This window comes from Hevea brasiliensis, chromosome 11 (assembly GCF_030052815.1).
Source record: "Hevea brasiliensis isolate MT/VB/25A 57/8 chromosome 11, ASM3005281v1, whole genome shotgun sequence".
NCBI lineage: Eukaryota > Viridiplantae > Streptophyta > Magnoliopsida > Malpighiales > Euphorbiaceae > Hevea > Hevea brasiliensis.
In genome coordinates, this window is record NC_079503.1 from 1,241,719 (window position 1) to 1,262,225 (window position 20,507).

The window sequence follows — 20,507 nt, forward strand, 5'->3', positions numbered from 1 at the left end:
GGTCACGTTGTATTACTCTTCTCAAAATCAATTTAGGTCTAGCCCTTATTTTCTTTCTATCCTTTAACCTATTGTGCTCTACTTGTCTAACTGGAGCTTCCGTATGTCTACGCTTTACATGACCAAACCACCTCAATCCTTCTTCTCTCAACTTATCCTCAATTGGCACAAATCCTATATTTTCTCTGATACTCTCATTACGGACTTTATCTAGTCTAGTATGGCCACTCATCTACCTTAACATTCTCATTTCTGCAACTCTTATTGAAGACACATACGACTCCTTCAGTGCTAAACACTCATTACCATATAACATGCTCGGTCGTATGGCTGTACGATAAAATTTTTCTTTCAATTTATTGGGAATCTTTATATCATATAAAACTCTCGTAGCACGTCTCTACTTTAAACATTTGGCTTTAATCCTATGATTAACATACTCCTTACATCCCCCATCTACTTAAAGGACTGAGTCGGGATATTTAAAGTGATTACTTTGGTATAGTACCACTCCATCCAAACTAACTATTTTCCTATCATCAGTTCACTCCATCCAAATTAACTCTTTTTCTATCATCAGTTCGATCTTTACTGAATTTGTAATGCATGTATTCTGTTTTCGTTTTACTTAACTTAAAGCCATTTAACTCTAGAGTACTTCTCCAAAATTCTAATTTTCTATTGACTCCTTATAGCGTCTTATCTATCAGAACTACATCATCTGCAAACTGATTGCACAAAGGGAGAATTATTGTATAATAGTAATTGAAAATATTTAAATTCAAAACTTTTTATTTTTTATACTTTAAAAGTGAAAAAAGATTAACCATATCACCCCAAATCCGCAAAAATTTATTAATTTCAGCACAAGATTCCTCAATTCAAAGATGAGTTAAAAAAAAAAAAAGAAGAGATGAGTTAAGATGAGTCCATTGGACGAGCATAGGAGGCCCAATTCATCGTAGATTTAGGAGCTTTAAGAATTGTATTTAATATATATATATATATATATATATATATATATATATAATTGACAAATAATAAAAATTAATGATAAAAATAAATTGTTATTAATTTAAAATATATTATTAAATAAAATTAAAATTTAATTTAAAATTTAATTTATTATTTTACTTATATAATATTTTATAAATAATAAAAAAAATAAGGTTCAATTTGATTATGTATTTATTGAGAAAGGTTCAATTTAATTTATTTTTTATTTTTAATCTAATTTAATTTATAAATTTTAATTTATGTTTAAATTAATATAATTAATAAAAATATTAATTTTTAATATTAAAATATAATATAAAAATAATTTATTTAATATTTTAATTATACAAAAATTTGTGATCAAGGACGAATCATGAATCCTTACATTAGTGTGATCAAGGACGAGAAAAATTTGTAATTTTTTCACAAAAATATCCGCCATTCTTTTTTTTTTTTTCCATTTCATCCAAACACGACCTTCTGAGTCAAGAGCGAGTCATGTCAAATAGAAAATATCCACGTCACCCAAAGCCCAGCTGTAGGCCTTCTATTGGCCAAAAGGATGTCACCGAACGCGTTCGAGGTTCTAAGTCTAAATGAAACCCCTCCAATGAGTTCATTTCCTTTCCTTTGAGCTCTGATCTACGTCTGTCTCTGAACCAAACCACAATTCACAGATCCAGAGAAACTATAACAATATAACCTCTAGAAATTCTTATTCCTCTAACCGTGGCTCCTTCAGCTACACAAGCCCCTTCTCGAAGGAAACCCTCTTCTTCATCGCAATCCTCCTCGCCTCCTAGAGTTACTCCGACGAGAATCGTGTATAGAGAACCGATACCTTTCTGGCAGCAGAATTGGTTCATTGGATTGCTTTTCGCGATGGCTCTTGCCTTTTTTGGTCTCTCAATCTTCCTCTTCCTCAACCTTGATCTTGAACAGGGCTCCTTTTCCTCCGCCTTCGCCTCCTTCTCCTCGTCGTCGTCGTCGTCGTCGTCCTCCTCCTCCTCTGAAGGCCTTGAGGTTCCTTCCTTATTTCACTATCACCTAATACCCTAATTGTTTCAATAATTTGATCAATTTCTTATTTTAGTTGTTTACTTCTATATCTCTTGACTTTAAAATCAACGCACAAAATGTAACCTTTCGATTTCAAGTGCTGTGCTTTTTTTTTTTTGTTCAGATCACCTATGGAACGGTTCTCAAGCTGATGCATGAGAGGACAAAATTTCGGCTTCATTCCCACGAAGTGCCATATGGCTCTGGCAGTGGGCAGCAATCTGTTACAGGATTTCCTAATGTTGATGATTCTAATAGTTATTGGGTAACTCTCTTCTATTTCTTTAGATACTGGTTTTTATATTTTTTTTTATCAACATTTTAGCTAGAATTAGCTTGAATTCAAAGTATGTGGTTTACTAGGAAGTTAACGGTTGTTTAAATTGAGTAAGCAGTCATCTGTGCCACTTTTACAATGTTCTAATCCTTGACTTGGTTCTTTGTAGTAGCAAGCCAGTATTGTAGATATGGTTGGTTGGCACACACAATTTTTCCATAAATTTTGATTGCATGCTAAAGAAATGTGGAGTTACTAAATTTCTTGTAACTTACTATTTCTTACAAAAAAGACTGTTTATCATCTGAAGGTTGCTATAGATTTGAAATGGCATTTCTTTTCGTAGATTGTTAGGCCTCAACCAGGCACAGATGCCAAACAAGGTGATGCCATCAAAACTGGGACAATCATACGCCTGCAACACATGAGGACTAGAAAATGGCTGCACAGTCATTTGCATTCATCACCAATATCAGGCAACCTAGAGGTTAGAACCAGTTATACTTTTCTGCTCTTAATTCCTCCACACTTCGTAACATGTTAAATCTAAAATATATCTTTAATGTGTAAGTTGACAGAGAATTCTGACCGACTTGGTGTATGCACGGAATAAAGTTGAAAGCTTCCCTAAGATATAATATATGCTCAGTGCTCAGTGACCTAGAAGAAACATTGTCATGATTATTCAGGATAAACTTTCAAACAAATAAATGGAATGGATGTCATAATTCATTTTGAGCATTTATATCAAGAAAGGATTTCAATGATCTTTAGGTCAGAATTTTTTGAGTTTCCTGAGCATTTTCCTCCGGGGAATTTGCTTCTATCGTGGTGCAGCTCTCCTTTCAGACATTTATTACCTTGACTTGAAACTCTACTATGTTGTTTTGAGAAGTCTGTAGTGAAAGGTGAAATGGCTTTGTAAACAAGGTAGCTGGTTTGTTGATGCAGTTGCTAATGATAATCAGTTTGCTTTGCAATAAAAATCTTACTTCAGTGACCAAAAAGCTGTCTTTTGTGGGCTTTCAGCTTTGGAAGCTGTTGATTGTGCTAACAACGCAAGCCAAATACTTTTCTGGGTGTAGGTTAGCTGCTTTGGAGGAGAGACTGATTCTGACACTGGGGATTACTGGAGGTAAGACTTTAAAAATCCTTCAGTTTTCTCTGTCTTCTATCTTCTTATTGTTTGGCAATTCATGTTGGGTTTTTTCTTCAGGCTGCTGATTGAAGGAAGTGGGAAGACTTGGAAGCAAGATCAAAGGATTCGGCTGCAACATGTTGACACTGGAGGCTACCTGCACAGTCATGACAAGAAATACCAACGAATTGCTGGGGGGCAGCAAGAGGTGAGGAAGCACACTGCTTTACTGTTAGCAATATTAAGAAAGTTTGAAGTTTGAAAAAAAAAATTGCATTAGAGCCAATTTATTTTGTTCCTAGTGGTTTTTTATGGCATTATGTGTGTCCAGTATACTTTCCTTACTTAAAATCATCTACTGTAGCTAACTTGAGGTGGCTAGGTTTCCGTTTAAGGTAAAATTCAACCATGGTAACTCTCGTTGTTCTTTCACAGCAGTGAATGCTTGTCATGAAAATATTTGCAGTACAAACATTATGCTGCTGCTTAATTTTTAACCTCATTGGCATGGGATGTATCTAATAAATGCTTGACCTTGTATGAAAACAAGCTTAATAACTATTAGATTAAATATTTCTATCGAGATTTATGCAGAATCAATTAAAGTATGAATAATGAGTGCATGAATATAAATGCAAATATTTAATTTAATGGTTGTTAAGTTCATTATCAAATAAGATCAAGCTTATAATAGTTGCATCTCATTGGCATTGCTTATTTATGCTTGCTGATATCTGTGCTTACATAGGTTTGTGGTATCCGTGAAAAGCGTGCTGATAATGTTTGGCTGGCAGCAGAAGGCGTGTACCTCCCTGTTAACCAGAGCTAGTAGAACAGAGTTATGCTATTTGACTTCTAATTTGCAAAAACAGGTGCATGGGTTTTGAATTTTAGCGGTGGCGGGTGCCTGTCATTATTTGTTCTAATAGCTATAGATGCTCTATTAATTGAAGAAATATGTTTCAGAGGCCAGAATGCAACATTGCTAATTGTTGTTTCTTTTTCATGCATTATATGCAAATCTTTATTTACCTGAAGATATTAACACTTTGGATTAACAGTGAGAAGCATTTACTACTTTATGCTCATTCTGAGGTTTTTTGATAATAAAGTAAAATCTTGTTCATCATTTTGGGAATGTTCTGTGTCACTTGTACGTGCAACATGAATAATTCAACACAGCTTTGGAGTTGCTGTAAAGTAAATGGAAATAGCATTGATGACTTAATGCGAACAAACAAAAGTGGATAGCTCTTCTTCCTCTACCATAATCATAATTCAAGTTCCCATATCCAATTGCTGTTGATAGCATGGTTTTGAAACCCTGACACGGTCAGTTGGATCGTGAAATTGTGAACTGGTTCATCAAATAATTTGGTTTATCTTCAAAATCTCCATATCACTAAAATAGGGAAAAATTTAACGGATTGGTGGGGTATCCATTGACCTGTTCAACAGGTTGCAGGTTTAATGGGCTTGGCGGGTTTTTATTATTGTTTTTCTATTTAGTCAATTTTATTAAAATGATGTGGTTTTGTTAAACCTTTACTTCCAAAAAATCGAAAAATATAATTCAAAGTGCTTAACTCTTTTGTTCTTTAATTTTAAAGTTATTATGTTATGATAATTTATTTTGAAGATAGTTTATATGGATGCTTATATTATATTTATTTTTTTAATTAAATATAATGTAAAACATGATTTGTGAATATTTATATTAAATATGATAATTTGTATTAGATTAATAATATTATTATACAGAATTTTATCTTATGGTCTGATTCGATTTTAATTTAAGTCTATGCGTTCATCAACTTTTAGACCCATAGTTGATAGTGTCCATAGGTGAACACTAGAATTTGGTTACGCAGCAATTTTTTCTGCTTAATTCATTTTCTTTGGTTTTTGAGTTTGATTGGCATTTGAAATTTATTTTTTAAAATATATTAATTAAAAATATTAAATTAATTATTGATTTGATTTTAAGAATTGAAAACAAATAAATATCTAAAAAATATTATAAAAATTTGTTGAAAAATAATTTTATTATTTAAAAAATTTATAATTAAAATTTAAAAATTAACAAATTTTAAAAAAAATATTTTTCTCAATATCATTCATACCGCCACCGGATCATCGAATATTGGTGTGAAAGCGCACTCATCAAACACCTGACGGCCATCTACGCACTGGCCGGTCGGAAAATGAACTTAATTTTGAACAAAACAGCTGGCCCACACACTGTTGCTTAAAATCCTGTAGAAGCAGAGAGGATAATCTCTTGATTTTTATGGCCCAACATTAATGTTAATTTTGAATAAAACTTTGGTCGGCTCGCAGGTTGGCCATGGTTTTGATTCTTAAAATTAAAGATTTGGTATCAGTTCTGCTTCTAATTTCGATTCAATTTAACAATTAATTTTTTTTTCATCTTTTTAAAAGAAAAGTCAATTTGCTTAAATTTAATTAAAAATATGTGATAAAAAGATTCAATTTTAATTTTAAACTAATCATTTTGTCTGATTATTTATTATTTTAGTTTAATAATATAATTTTTATTAGTTTATTTTTTATTATATTATAAAATTTTATTAATAATAAAATTTTTAATTAATTATAAATTTATTTCAAAGCTAATAAATAAATAAGTTCATTAATATATTTTTTATTATTATTTAAATTAATTGAAATAGTCATAAATGAATAAAACAAAAAATAAAATAAAAAAAATGAATATTCCACATTATGATTTTAGAATATTATTATTAAAATCTTTAGACCTTAAAGATAAGAAATTTTTTAATTTTTAAAATTTTATAAATAATTTTTGTTGAATTAAAAATACAAACTATTACAAATTTTTAGAAAATAATTCACCCTTTTTAATGTTTAAAAATATAAATTTAAGAATTTATTTTTTTTTTTAATTACAGAAAGTATTTTTGTGTGAAATAAGATTTTAATAGTTGAAATTTGAAAACATTTAAATAAGAAGTTAATAATTAAAATGATAGGTTAATTTTTTTTATATAACAAAATATAAAAATAAAGATTAAAAAAAAAAGACTATCCTACTTCGTAATTTTTTAAGTGCACTTATTAAACAAAAATTTTTATAAATAATTTTTATTGAATAATTATTTAAATATATATTACTATAATTTTTTACAAAATAATTCACCTTATTTTACCTAATCAAAATTTAATTAAAAAATTTTGATTTTCATATGTATATAATATGATAAAGAGGGTTTTATAATATCTGAATTTATAAATTTTAAAATTTTAAAATTCTTAAAAGATATAGTAAAAAATAATTTAAATAATTAATACTTTTTATATAAAATAAAATAAAATTTTAATAACTGAAATTTAAAAATATTTAAATAATATTATTTAATATAATAAGTTAATTTTTTATATAAAAATATAAAATTAAAGATAAAAAAGAAAATTGTGCTACTCAGTAACATTTTAAACACCTTATTAAAGTAGGTGACACATTCTTATAAAACTTTTTAATTTTTTAAGGTTTGACTTTTTTATATATATATATATATATATAAAAGGGTATATAAAAGGGTATATATATAAATTTATAAGAGTTAATATATCTTAATAAAATTAACATAATTTTAATTATTTATCCCTTGAGCTTAGTTTTAAATCTCAGTGTATGGGCAAGTCCTGTCATCACCAATTTTTTTTTTCTATTAAAAAATCAAAATCCGTACAGCTATAGATTTTCTTTTTCTGGCAGGTGAAGTTATTGCCCTATTTAATGCAGATTTGCCTGCATTTACAACAGAGCGTAAGATACGGGCTGGGTGGACAAGCAGTAAAATATTTTGCCAATTCAGCAATTTTTTTTTTTTTTTGGAATTTTGATCATTGCTATTATTACCAGCCAACTTACCACCTCCCAGGCTCTCACTGCTCTTTCAGATATTCTCATTCAATTTTCATGGCCCCATGGCCATAAATTGACAAAAAAAAAAAAAAAAGTTTCTCCATCTCTCTGTGTCTCTCGAGTTTCAATGTAAAGAAGAAGAGAACCACATTTTATATGTTAGTTAAAGTGAAATAAATAGGTAAGAATACGGATTGGTATAACGAATGGAACCAATGCTCGAGTAAAAGAAGTAAGAAATCTGGGTTATTGTACTCAGAGACATGAATTTGATTATTTATTTGGTGAGCCTGTTATATATATAATATTTAATTATAATTATTGATCATAATAAAATTTAAATATAATTAATTATAATTAATATTTATATATTTAAAAAAATTTTAATAATATGTATTTAAAAGTATCATAATAAAATATAATTAAGTCAATTTCTTTAAAGATATTATAAAAATTTATTAAATATATAATTAGAAATAAATGATTTTAAGATTTCACATAAATTATTTTGAAGGGATTAACAAGTAAAATGAAATAAAATTTCCTAAATATATAAAGGAAATTAGAAGGAGTGTTGGAGACATACCTGATTATTGTATGTATATTTTCAATGCCATGTTGATGCTATAATAGGATGTCCAAGAAAATTTGAATTGGAAATTCCAAAATTGGTTTAATTCAATTAAGAATTTATTATAACTTTTTTAATAAATCACCAAAATAAAAATCATCCATATTATTAATTCAGCTTTATATTTAAACATGCTTTAATGATAAAAAGATGAGATTATTCTATTTGAGAAATTATTGATAAATTTCTTTTTATATATAAAATAAATTTCGTTGTTTAAAATTAAAAAAAAAAAAAAAATCGTATTCCTCGTCGTTTGCGGGCGCGAGGGTGTTGAGGATGCCATGATGATGCTAACGTTCGCCGATTTAAGAGCCGTTGGGCCACATAGCACATACCTTACACAAGCACGGTTAAAAATTAAAGGGGGTGGGGGGGGAGGAATCGAAAGCTTCTCAATACAAAGGAAAGGATGGGCCCATCAAATTGGATGGTTGGATCAGCGAATTGACATATCATGTGTACCTACACATGAGGAGTTGGCCCCGTCTAGGTGCGATTTAGGTTAGGGACAATTATGCCTCATGTCTTCCCCCTCTACACTTGCTTGTTTTCTTTTTTATGGATTCCTGCTAGATGTACACAACAGTTGGGCATGGCTGAGCCTTAGCTAAGCCCTATGGCTTCAGTTTTGGATCTTATTTATGAACTACCTTCTATTGTTATTGTGCCTTGTAACTTAGATGAGCATGCACAATCCTTGATAAAATTTCCCTTAAATCTACTTTGCAATAATGAATAATCGTTTATTATAACTTGAAATAACTTTTTCATTTATTTATTAGCTCAATAGTGTGGCTCAACTAAGAAGTTCCAGTCTCATAAAGTCTCCTACAAATGGTAGTTCCTGCAAAGTACAATTATTTAGTTCTGTCCTGTTAAGATAAGCACCCGCTTCTCAGTTTTTCATCTGCCCGTTGGGACTTGGGAGATTCTCTATATCCTACAAGTAAAAGGAGAGGCCTACATTATTTATATGGTCAGCTGTTATTTTCAGTATCATAAGGGGCAGCAAAGCTGCCTATATAAAGATTAAAGTAATAAATATGAGACTGGAACTGTAATTAAGAACTTACGGTAAACCTGCTACCATTATTCCCAATAATCATCTCACTCTTTATATGCTTCTGCAGGGCTAAATGATCCTTATTGCTTGCGTCGGTATTAGGTGGAAGCACCAATTCCTATTACTCCTGTAAGGTGAAGAACTAGAATAACAGTATCAGTCCTTTCCTAAAAAAAACATATTGACTACAGTACCAATGGTTTTTATTGTTTAACTACCTTCCTCCAAGCCAGGTACAAGAAAGTTTCACATAATCCAAAATATAAGACTCCCCAGCATTTGAAGTTATTTATGAATGCTTAGGTTCAAGTAGGAACCACAAAATGAACTAGATAAACCAAATTTAGATCTAAAAAAACACAAATGATATCCTAAATCACTAAATTATTTACCACTGAGGCCATGAATACAATAGAATATATACATCAGGATAATAACAATAACAAAGCCTTAATTCCAAATTAGTTGAGGTTGGTTCTATAAATCCTTCATCCTCATTCAGATCTATTAGACGGGTCTGCATCAATATTTACACCGGGACATGCAAAAATATAGTAGAGAAAGAATAAGAGGTAATAGTAAAATGGTAAGTTCTAAAAGATTACAAAATGAGCATACCCCACTACGTAACATCACTTGAAAATATATACCTCGTGGGGGAAAAGGTGCATAAATTTTATAAGCAGACAGCTCATCTCAGGTTCTTCTTCCTCTCTTTTCACCTGTAGCTAGATAATAAAGAACAAAGCATATCAGTGAAACAGGTCAATACGCGTTATACAGAAAGTTACAAACAAAGATTTCAAACTCATCAAATAAAATATGAACGAGGGTTAAACCTAATCGTCCATGTTCCTGCTAATAAACATCAAAATAAATACAATTCTACGATGTAAATCCTGAGATTCCGGATGAAACCTGCAGACTTGAATAGAAAAATGATGCAAAGGCTCCCCATTTTTATACTGCAAAAATGACTTTCATAAATAAACCGACATGGTGTGTGGTAGGTATATAAAATTACAAGAGGTAGACAAGAATGCACAAGTGGGCTGCAAATGAACTAAATTATGGGAATATATAGCTACACGACAAATGAAAAAGGGGAAAAAAGAAAAATCAACTCTCAGATTTTTCCAAATTTGCAGAGCACACCACTGACAGTGTGACAGAGATGCATCCCAAGGAAAAGATTTCATCATTTTGCAGAAGTTTTCAACTATGACCCTAACACCTGCCAAGCATTCGGTGCATGCGTTCAGATCCAAACCAAAATAAACATCACCCAAAATCCGAAATTATGTCAATACGCACAAATCAGTCAAAAACTGAAAATATTTACCATAAGATTCTGAAATTATACAAAATCTAACACAAGACGACTATTTCATGTGCTAACAATGCCACTACAAAGATCGAGACCAACTAGAACAATAATAAAAAGACTAACTTCAAGATGCTCCTCTTCAATCTCCACACCAATCTAGATCCATCCAATCTCCTCAGAACGGTAAACTCTTGGAGGTTGAACTTGATGTGAGGGACTTAAAATGCTCCGATGGTACAAAATCTTGAGGCAAATTGGCCCTCTTGACAATTCTCCTCATATTATTCTGCAAACTCTGTTGGACTAATTGTTTCACCGCTTTCTTTTCCTCGCTCATCATATCTTCAGTCTCCTCCAAACACTCTTTCGAAGCCCCATTTGGGTTTGTGGAAGATGATGAAGACCCACAAATAGGAGCAGACACTGCTGAACCCAAATTCCCACCATAATTCTCTGAAACTTGCTTCCCCTTGTCCACTCTTAGAATTTCTAGGATTCTCGAAGCCCTTTTCTGTGCTAATGTGCTACCCAAAAGTGTTAACTCGAGCAATGATGATACAATTCCTGCCTCAATCATGGCCTGTCGATCCCCGTAGGCTTTGTGCGCCATCACCATCAATATATAAGATGCTTTCTCTTGGCATCCTGGCGAGTCAGTCCAATTCAAAACATCTATCAAAATTGGGAAAGCATCTGGTACAATACTAATGGCCCTTCTACCATCAGGAGTGGAAGCTGCATTGCTCAAAATCGAAAGAATTCTTTCACTTACTTCCATGTCTCCCAGCATATTCATCAGAAAAGAGATCAAATTTGTTTCTATAATAAATGAAACATTGGATGAGGATATTGAAAGGTTGTACAGAGCTCTAAGAGCATCTTGTTTCGCTTGGTGGCTACTTTTATGGCCAAAATCCTTAAGAGCATTTACCAAGAAAGGGATTGCACCTGAAGAACCTATAATGGGCTTATTTGGGTCCAATGCACTCAAGCCTAGAAAATTTGCCACTATTGCTTCAGATAGAGATGGGTTAGGAGGACTTGGAGATTCTATGATCTTCAGCATTTTGTGAACGGCCCCTGCTTTAACAATTGCAGCTTTGTTCCTGCAAAAGTTTCCAAAAAGAATTTAATTCCACCCTCTATAACAGAATCGTATTTAAGAGAAGAAAAAAACATACATACCAAACAAGAAATGTAAATGGATTAACTGAAGAAGATTAAATGCAAATGTAACTGTTTCAAGAAAATAGAACGCGAAACGGAAACATGGAAAGTGATATATTACTACTAATAATAAAGAAGCAGAAAACAACAAAAGCAAGAAAATGACTCCACATCCTCGATCTAAATGCAAATCAGTCCACAAAATTCAATCATGCAAAATTGAAGGGAACAACACCTTCCAAATTATACTCCAACAACTTCTCAGTGGAACACAGTATAAGCTACAGCAAATCACAAATTAAGACCAAAATTCAGAGAAAAGAGAATTCCATTACTAACGTCTAAAACTGATTTTAAAAAATTTTAAGAATAAAAAAAAAAACTGGAAAAAGGAGGAAACTCACACATCATTTCCTATCCCAAGATTGAGCAAGGCATAGAGAGAAGCGATCTGAGACTCCACATCTTCCACATCAAGCATTCCAACTAGAGGAGGAATGGCTCCTAACATAGCGAGAGTGACTCTCATTCCCGAGTCTTCCTTAGAAAGCAACCTTACACGGCAAGCTGCTTCTTTTCTCTTCGTTTCACTCTCAACCTGCAATTCCTTCACTACTCGTTTCAGCTCTTCCAATGCCTCGACTTTCTTCTTCGTCTCGATTTCAGTCTCCACTTCTGCAATACTCAACAGATCCGATAACTTCTCCGACTTTCCATTTCTCGCTCTCCCTGTCTTTTTCACACTGGCATTATTGTTACCTGACATCGCCATGATACTTGCAATGGTAGTGGTGGTGGTGGTGGTTGTTGTTGTCGTGGTGGAGGAAAAGTCGTCATCATGGTGGCGATAGCGGGAGCTGCCACCACAGCTAACAGCGTCAAAAATTTTACGGCGGAATGCAGCAGGGGAGAAGGCAGTGGAAAATCTGAAATGGCCGCCAGCGGACGCATTGGTGGCGGAGGAGTGATCAAGGATTAAGGATCCGATGTTATTTCGGTGACATTTGGCCATTTCGAAACAGATTTTTGTCTGGGAGCTACATTGCTGAGATAAAAAAGCAACAGAGACAACAAAGTTCTAGTCTTCCAGAGAGAGTGTTTGTGAGTTAGCGTTACTCTGTTTCTTGGTTTCTTCTTCCTCTGTGTGCGGAAGAGAGAGAGAGCAACAAGTATTATATATTTTCTGTTTCTTGTTTATTTATAACTGATCAGAGTTTTTCAGAGATACTTGGAGAGAGAGAGAGAGAGAGCCGCCCATTTGGGTCAGTTTGGGGAGAAATTATTAGACTCCGTTTAAATAAAAGTAATTTGTAATTTAATTTTTAAAATATATTATAAATTACGGTCTATTTTCTCTAATTTTATATAAAAAATTATTCTTTAAAATATATTTCTAATTTTTATGTTAAAATTAATTATTTAGCCGATATTTTACTTTTTATAATAAATTAATTTTTGTAATTTTAATATTTTTGATAATTTAGTTTTTTAAATTTTAGTTGACTGATTTAATTATAATTGATTAATAATAAATTTTAATGAATAATAATTATTTCATAATTTTAAATTAGTTGAAATTACATATATAAATTTTTTTTTCATTAAACTCTAATAAATTGAGAAATTTTTATTTAAAATTTATTATTAACTCAATATATAAATATATGAGTTTTATATATTTTATAAATAATTTCATAACACATCTTTTAATCTATAATAAATTTAATTTAAATAAAAAAATCTCTATTAGAAAATAAATTACATTAATACTCCAAACATATAAATAATTTGATAATATTTTTATTCATATCATTTTAAGAATTTCTTTTCTGCTCTTATTTTTTTATTAATTTATTACACTTCTATATATCTAATTCTATGCGTTCTAATCATAGAGCGGAATGATTATTTTATTAATAAAAATATATTATTAGAAATTAATTTATTTTTTAGAAAAATAAAAAAATATATAATTTTTATTATACTTCAGTGATTAAGTTGTACAATACTCTAATACCAAACAAGCCTTAACAATTCGAGTGTTGGCATAGGGAAATGTGTTAATGTGTAACTACAGTGCATTTAATAGTACTGAGCACTGACCCCTCATTGCCGTCCTCTAGTCTGTGCCGTCCAGCTAACGAATCTCAATCAGAGAAACTTCGTGTGGGACCTAACAACCATTGCTGATCCTGTGGGCCCACTCGATGTGATTCGTTGGAGTGTGTTAACACGGTAGGCAAGCGATGTATGGTGCGTGTCAAAGTATGTGCAATACTTCTCTGATTTCTATGGAGATGGATGGATGCCCGAGATCACCAACTGACTCTGTGCCCTTCACTTTCACTGTAATTACCCTATTGCCACCAATATCCATTACATCACCACTATTTAAGGATGTTTGTCTGACCAGATCTGCTTCCTACTTTATGAGGAATTTACTACATCATTTGGAATTATAATTTATTCTTTATATTTTTTAAATTAAATAATTTAATTTTTTATTTATATTTTTATTAAAATTATAGATAATTTTATTTAATATTATTATTTATTTAAATAAAAAAATAAATATATATTTTATTTAATTAAAAAAAATTATTTAACTTCTATAATTTAATCGATATTATAATTTAATTCTTATATTTTAAAAATTAAATGATTAAATATTTTATTTATATTTTTTTAATAAAAATAATTATTATTAAATAAATTAATTCATTCTTCCTATAAAAAGATTTTAAAAATTAAATAAGAGCAAAGTTAATAAGAAAAAAAAATTAATAATTTCAATAATAATCAAATATATAAATTAAATTATTTAATTTTCAAAATATAAGAATTAAGTTTTTATGTCAATCAAAACTCATGGATTGAATACTGAATTTTTCTTAAGTGAATAAATAATGTATTTATTTTTTTACTTAAATTAATAATAATATTAAATAAAAATATATCTGATTTTGATAAAAATATAAGTGTGGGACTAATTTTATTTTTAAAATATTACTAAATCATAATATCTGTGAAAATATATATATTTATTTTTTAAAATTTTATAAACGTAAAAAAATAATAATTTAATTTTATTATTTATACATTTATCATACATCATTATTTATATATATATATATATACTCATTATTCATTGTTTGTATATTAGCTATTTTGGTATTTTATATATGTTGTTGATGTTGATATCATTCATTAAATTTGCATAAAAGTGTCGGCTAAATCATTTTATTTCTGAAATAGAGCAAACAACAATATGCGCTTTAATAATCATTTCTTTAATATTTCATAAGTAAATTATGTGACTTTCTTAAAAATAATTATATTAATATAAATTAAAAGAATATTAAATTAATGTCTTTTTCATCATATATATTATATTATTTAATTTCTATATGTTATTTTACAATTTTATTGTGTTTAATTTAGATTGAAATTTATGGTGAGTTTGCTATATTATTTTTATTTATAAATTATTGGATTGTGATTGAAAATGGAAAGACATGAAATTAACAAAATTATTTACTTTGATTAAGAGCTAATTATTAGATATACTACCAGTATTGAAAAATAATATATTTTTTTATAAATAAATAAATTTTTTATAATAAAAAAATAAATTTCACATAATTATAAAAAATAAGAGATATTCACAATACAAACCTAATAATTTCTCTTGATTGAGGAGCAAATGTCAAAACCACCTAACAAATCAAATTATACTTAGACAAAGAAACCCATCAAATTGTTGATTGAAAAATGGTTGACAGGAAAATGGTGTTGACATTTTGTCAAAAAGTGCATTAATTTATTAGGGTCTGCTGCTTATTAACTTCATTTTCTTCCCTAACCATTACTAATTAATCCATCAATCCTGTTCTAAAATATGGGGTCCATGGAATGTCTTGTTGGGTTTTTAACTTTATTATTCTATTTCTCATTCGTGGTTGTGAATTGTAATTGTCGTATTCTTCTTGAACCCTTGGCTCCCAAGTCCTACCATCATAGAGAAAATAAATTGATGTAACTCAATCCAAAAGGCTAATTATAGGAGAGAAGATTTACTAATGTTTTATATTTAGCATAGAAAAATTCATATATATATATATATATATATATATATATATATATATATATATATATATATATATATATTTTTTTTTTTTTTTTTTTTCTCATGTGCAGATCTGCTGTATGGCAACAAGGATTGCATTTAATAAACTAGAACCCATGTTTGTTAGGTATATATCAATTTCTTTTTATCTTAGTCGTGCAAGACAGAATAGGCTTCGACCATGGTCTAACCTCCTTCTACATCAACTGTAGATAATTTAAAATATTTCAATAAAAATTGTAAAATCATGATCACATATGATATAGTAGATGCCAATGGATTAATTTAGAACATTAAAATAAGTCTAGGGGTCTATTTGTTGTGTCCACATTAATTCAGCGTGACCATTTTGTAGTTTCTTTTTTTTTTTTCCATGTTCTTTGCCTTTGATTTGAAAGGAAGTTAGAATATATTCAAATTAAAGAAAAGGGTAAGCAAGAAATGATTCGGTTGCGCAAAGTTCAGTAATTTTGGCAGTTGCAAGAAAAAGGCCAAAGCCTTTTTATGCAAGAAAACCTGAAACCTCAGCGGGGTAAGAACCCTAGTAAATGGTTGAAATTAATGTGGCAATTTTAGAAATTTTCAAGGCAAAGAAGAAATTAGGTGGAGTTATTATTTGCATACCTGATAGTAAATATTTGATTTAAAAGTTATTAAATTCGTTATTATATAAGAACAAGCTTATAATAATAGCATTCTATTGTGTGTCCCTTTCATGATAATATTGTGTGCTGGATAATAAATATAATTAGAGATTTAGAGCTATTTCATTGAAAAGGGAAGCAATGAGTTAAGATATAGGGCACTCATGGTATTGATTATTGTTTCCATGGTTAGATTCATCTTAGCTCTCCAAATAAAGAAAGTCTTTCTTCCTAGATTTCCAAATATTAGAAGGCTTAGACCTTTGTTATAAGAGGACTTTATGTAGTAGTTGGCCAGTCAGTCCCATAAAATCCTGGTGGCCTAACAGAAGGATAAGTCTTAATTTAATGGATTATGAGGAAAAGATGGTTATTTTGGGTAATTTGATGATGGAGGCAATTTTTTTTTTTTTTTGGACTCCTGAGTTCTTAACCACCTGGTTCAACAATCTACAGTGCATTATTATGCTAATAAAAAAGTAGCACTACCTCTCATTAGTAGTTTTCTAATCAAGGTTATTGAAAATGATTAAAACAGAAGAAATAATTGATGGGTTCACGAGAAAGAATTTTATTAGAAAAACTGGAAAGGACTGCAAAAAGCAGAAAGTTAAAGGTGAAAGGGAATCATCTAATCTAGTCATACTGTGTTATACAGATTGCTAAACGTCTTGCATTAGTTAAGATAGAGAAGTAACTTGACTAATTAAACATGGGAATCTTTAGGACTGATTTGTTCAATCTGTTCAACAAAAAGTGACAAGGAAAAGAAAAAAAAAAAGAGTGCGTCAACAGACACTTTGCAAAAGCTTCGTAATTGAAAGCTGCCACTCAGTACACTTATTTTTATATCGTAATCGATCATGTCAGGAGATGCTTGAAATTGCATGAAGAAAGAACAGCCCTAATCATTGTCATTGCACAATGATATTCACAAAGGCCAAAGCAAAGCTTTTGGTTCATTTGTTGAACGTTTTCACAACAAAAATATTAGTCATTGGCAACCATGGCTTCCAATGGAGGGCCACTCTCTAGTTTCCTTTCTTGCAACCTGCTCTGGGGTGATAGGTACAAGGATGCACCAAGATAATTGAATCTTCGTCCTTGAACTCTACCCTCAAGACTCCCAGTTACAGACCAAGCAATTGAATACAAAAGTTAGGCAACAAAACATTATAATTGATTTTTTCCTATTGTTATATTTAGGCAACAAAGCAGTTACAATCATATAATCACAGAAATTTATTAACTCGCGTATATTTTTCACTAAACATGAAAGAAAAAGCCACAGAGATAGGTTTGTTAATGTGTCTAAGAACCCTCAGCAAACAACCATAAAAGCTGAATCTGAATGAAATAGCAAAAGCTGTACGCTTAATATTTTAATCAGGTGCTTGGATTTGCTTCCATTCTTTTAGTGGCCCTTTCAATCTGTCCATTTCTCCTTCTGGGTTGTCTTCGTTTTCTCTTATGGATATCAAAGCTCGGAGATTTCATGAGATTTCCTTCTTATGCTTTTAGAGGCAGAGAGAATTCAAAGTTGTTGTCAAAGATAATTATAGGAGCTCCCAATCGTTTCTGTTCAACTTTTTCCTCGCGGAATTAATTCTATTATTTGTATGTGGCTTGAATTTTGAACATGTATTCAGGGGTCCGAATTGTGACCTGACCTCCAAGTTTTGCACTATCCGAGGGCACGAGCCGATAGACCCAGGCCTGAAGCACCACTGATATCCTTGGGTTGCGGATCGGCTCATGCCCTCAGCTACATCTCCTTTGGATGTGTGGGGGCAACTGTATAAATATTCTGTCATTTATGAAATTGTGAGATATTCAAAAAACACATTATAGTTTTCTGAGTAATTATATCTCGCTCTTTTATCATGGTATAACTTTTCTCTATTATTTTGCCCGTGGACTTAGTCCTTATGATTGAACCACTTAAATTTTGTATTACTCTTATTTTTTTTTATATACTGTGATGATTTGTATGTGTGTCTTAAATTTGTGTACCTGTCATAACAAATTCAATTTTGGTTGCTTTCGCTAAGCAAGGGTTGAGTCGTGGTGCTGATTTTACTGCTGCTTTTGAGTAATGCTCTGCTGCTGGTTTCATTTCTACTTTTTGCGGCTCTCTTTCTCCTAGTTATTTTTCATTGCTTCTGCTGCTGTCATTTTGGCTAGTTTCCGCTTTTTGTTGTGGGGAGGAGTTCTTGCTCAATAGGATGGATGTAAAGGGTCTTGCCTGTTGGATAATCCTATCCTTGACGTCGGATTGCATTAGCCACTAATTTCACTGCAATGTCTTGACCAACCATCCTCTCGTGGAGTGTCTCTTCTAGGAAGACTGGTTGCTCCCCTTCTGCTAATTCACTTAATAACTCTCTTCTCTGCGCCTTACAGAATTACAGAACCCAAATCAAAAGGAAAAGGAAAATAACTAAGAAAACCACTAAAAGTCAGTTCTCCCCGCCCCAGCAAGATAGCAAACTTGTGTCCTTCCGTCCAAGAATTTCTCCAGTAGAATTATATTAGCAGATAAAACAGCTCCAGAACCTTATGTGCCTTTTACATTTCTTCTGCAATGCAACTTGAGTTTTGCTGGGCTTAAATAAATCTCATCTGGGCTTTTTGCTGGATTCGTAACAGGAGGTTCGTTTGATTGAGGTAACTTAATTTTTAATATTTTTTAATTAAAGATAATTTTCTTAATAATCACTTTAATGGGTATGTCAAATAGGCTCCAAATTAAACAAAGAATAATACAAGAAAAACAAGTGGGGGGCACGGCTATTGCTAGCTCTAAATATGATTAGAATTATTGACAATAATGGCAAATCTTTTTCTTTTTGAAGTTTGTATAATTGAGAATCATATCATATGATCCATTTAATTTTCAAATCATTGAATACATGGCAAATGTCCCCCAACATCCTTTTTGGGTTTATTAAAATAAAACAAACCAGCTGCTACAAGGAACATAGTACTGTTAGGATTTATTTTATAATATTATATCATAATATTTAATATATCCAATTGCCTATTTGATTCAATTTTAATTTTTCATATACATTTTATTAAGCACAATGTTCAAACATGTATTATGTTATTTAGGTTGGATTATGTGAATTGAAATGAAGGATTGATAGTTGTTATGATTTTTTAGGAAGAGATTTGTGACTCTTAATGATATTTAGTGATTATAAATCAATTTGATTAAATACTTTACTATATATATATTTTTTAATTTTTAAAATTTATTATAAATCTCATTTTATATTTTTTAGCCATTTTTAATATTTTTTTTAATCATTTTAATAATAAATATATTTATTAATTACTTTTTAGTTATTTATAAATACTTTAATAAAAATATAATTTATTAAAATTTTAAATATTTATAAGCACTAGTGCTTATATGCTAATTTTTATAAATTATGCCAAATAACTCCTGAACAATAGATGATCTATTTGTTAATAGGTTAATCTTTCGGTACCTCCTATCGATTGTGAATGAATTTATATGTAAGTTTATAAAAATTAGAGTGTCTTGATAAAATTATTATAGTCACTGAGAAATGTGTTTTTTTTTTTTTCTAAGTATGTATGTGCATGTATTTATTTTTTATGAGTAATAACAATTAAAGATGATAATAAATTAAATATTTTAAAATATTTAATCTGATAATATTTTAAAATATCCAATCTTATATAATTTTAATAGGATTATTTAATTATATATAATTAAATTTAAAATAAGTTTTAAATTTAATAATTGCTTGTATTGAAATCGTGTTAAACTTTTAAGTTATTAATTGAAATTATACAATTAAATAAAATCAAATAGTATTAAGTAATATAATAATTGAATTTGAAGGGTATAAAATATTAATTAAATATATATTTAAATCGAATAATTTTCATGAATTTTGCTCTTTCTAATAACATAAAAGCAATAGCACTGGACATGTGAAAGAAAAACTCATTAAAAAGTAAATTTTTTTCCTTAATTTTGAATGAAAATTCTCTATTTATTGAAATAGTCCAACACATGAACAATGGGAATCATATGCATCGATTGGTGAATGCACTTGCCCAAGAGTGACACGGCAGACCACGCACCATACACAGAACCTCGCCTTTGAAAGCGTCTGCGTCACCTCCTC

The 20,507-nt window shown here is 30.3% G+C and overlaps 2 protein-coding genes across 2 annotated transcripts; one reads left to right on the forward strand and one right to left on the reverse strand.

Annotated features, from left to right (window-relative positions):
- The first annotated feature begins 1,599 nt into the window (after nucleotides 1–1,599).
- On the forward strand, nucleotides 1,600–4,507 carry LOC110668965 (stromal cell-derived factor 2-like protein). The gene is made up of 6 exons (XM_021830386.2): nucleotides 1,600–2,019; nucleotides 2,180–2,320; nucleotides 2,679–2,819; nucleotides 3,418–3,467; nucleotides 3,549–3,678; nucleotides 4,219–4,507. The coding sequence occupies exons 1-6, from the start codon at nucleotides 1,879–1,881 to the stop codon at nucleotides 4,297–4,299; spliced, it is 684 nt and encodes a 227-aa protein (XP_021686078.2). The 5' UTR covers nucleotides 1,600–1,878; the 3' UTR covers nucleotides 4,300–4,507.
- Nucleotides 4,508–10,396: 5,889 nt separating this feature from the next.
- On the reverse strand, nucleotides 10,397–12,810 carry LOC110668964 (U-box domain-containing protein 12). Its single transcript, XM_021830385.2, has 2 exons — nucleotides 11,976–12,810; nucleotides 10,397–11,510 (listed from the first exon to the last, which is right to left on the reverse strand). Exons 1-2 carry the CDS (start codon nucleotides 12,581–12,583, stop codon nucleotides 10,580–10,582), a joined length of 1,539 nt encoding a protein of 512 aa, XP_021686077.2. The 5' UTR covers nucleotides 12,584–12,810; the 3' UTR covers nucleotides 10,397–10,579.
- Nucleotides 12,811–20,507: the final 7,697 nt, after the last annotated feature.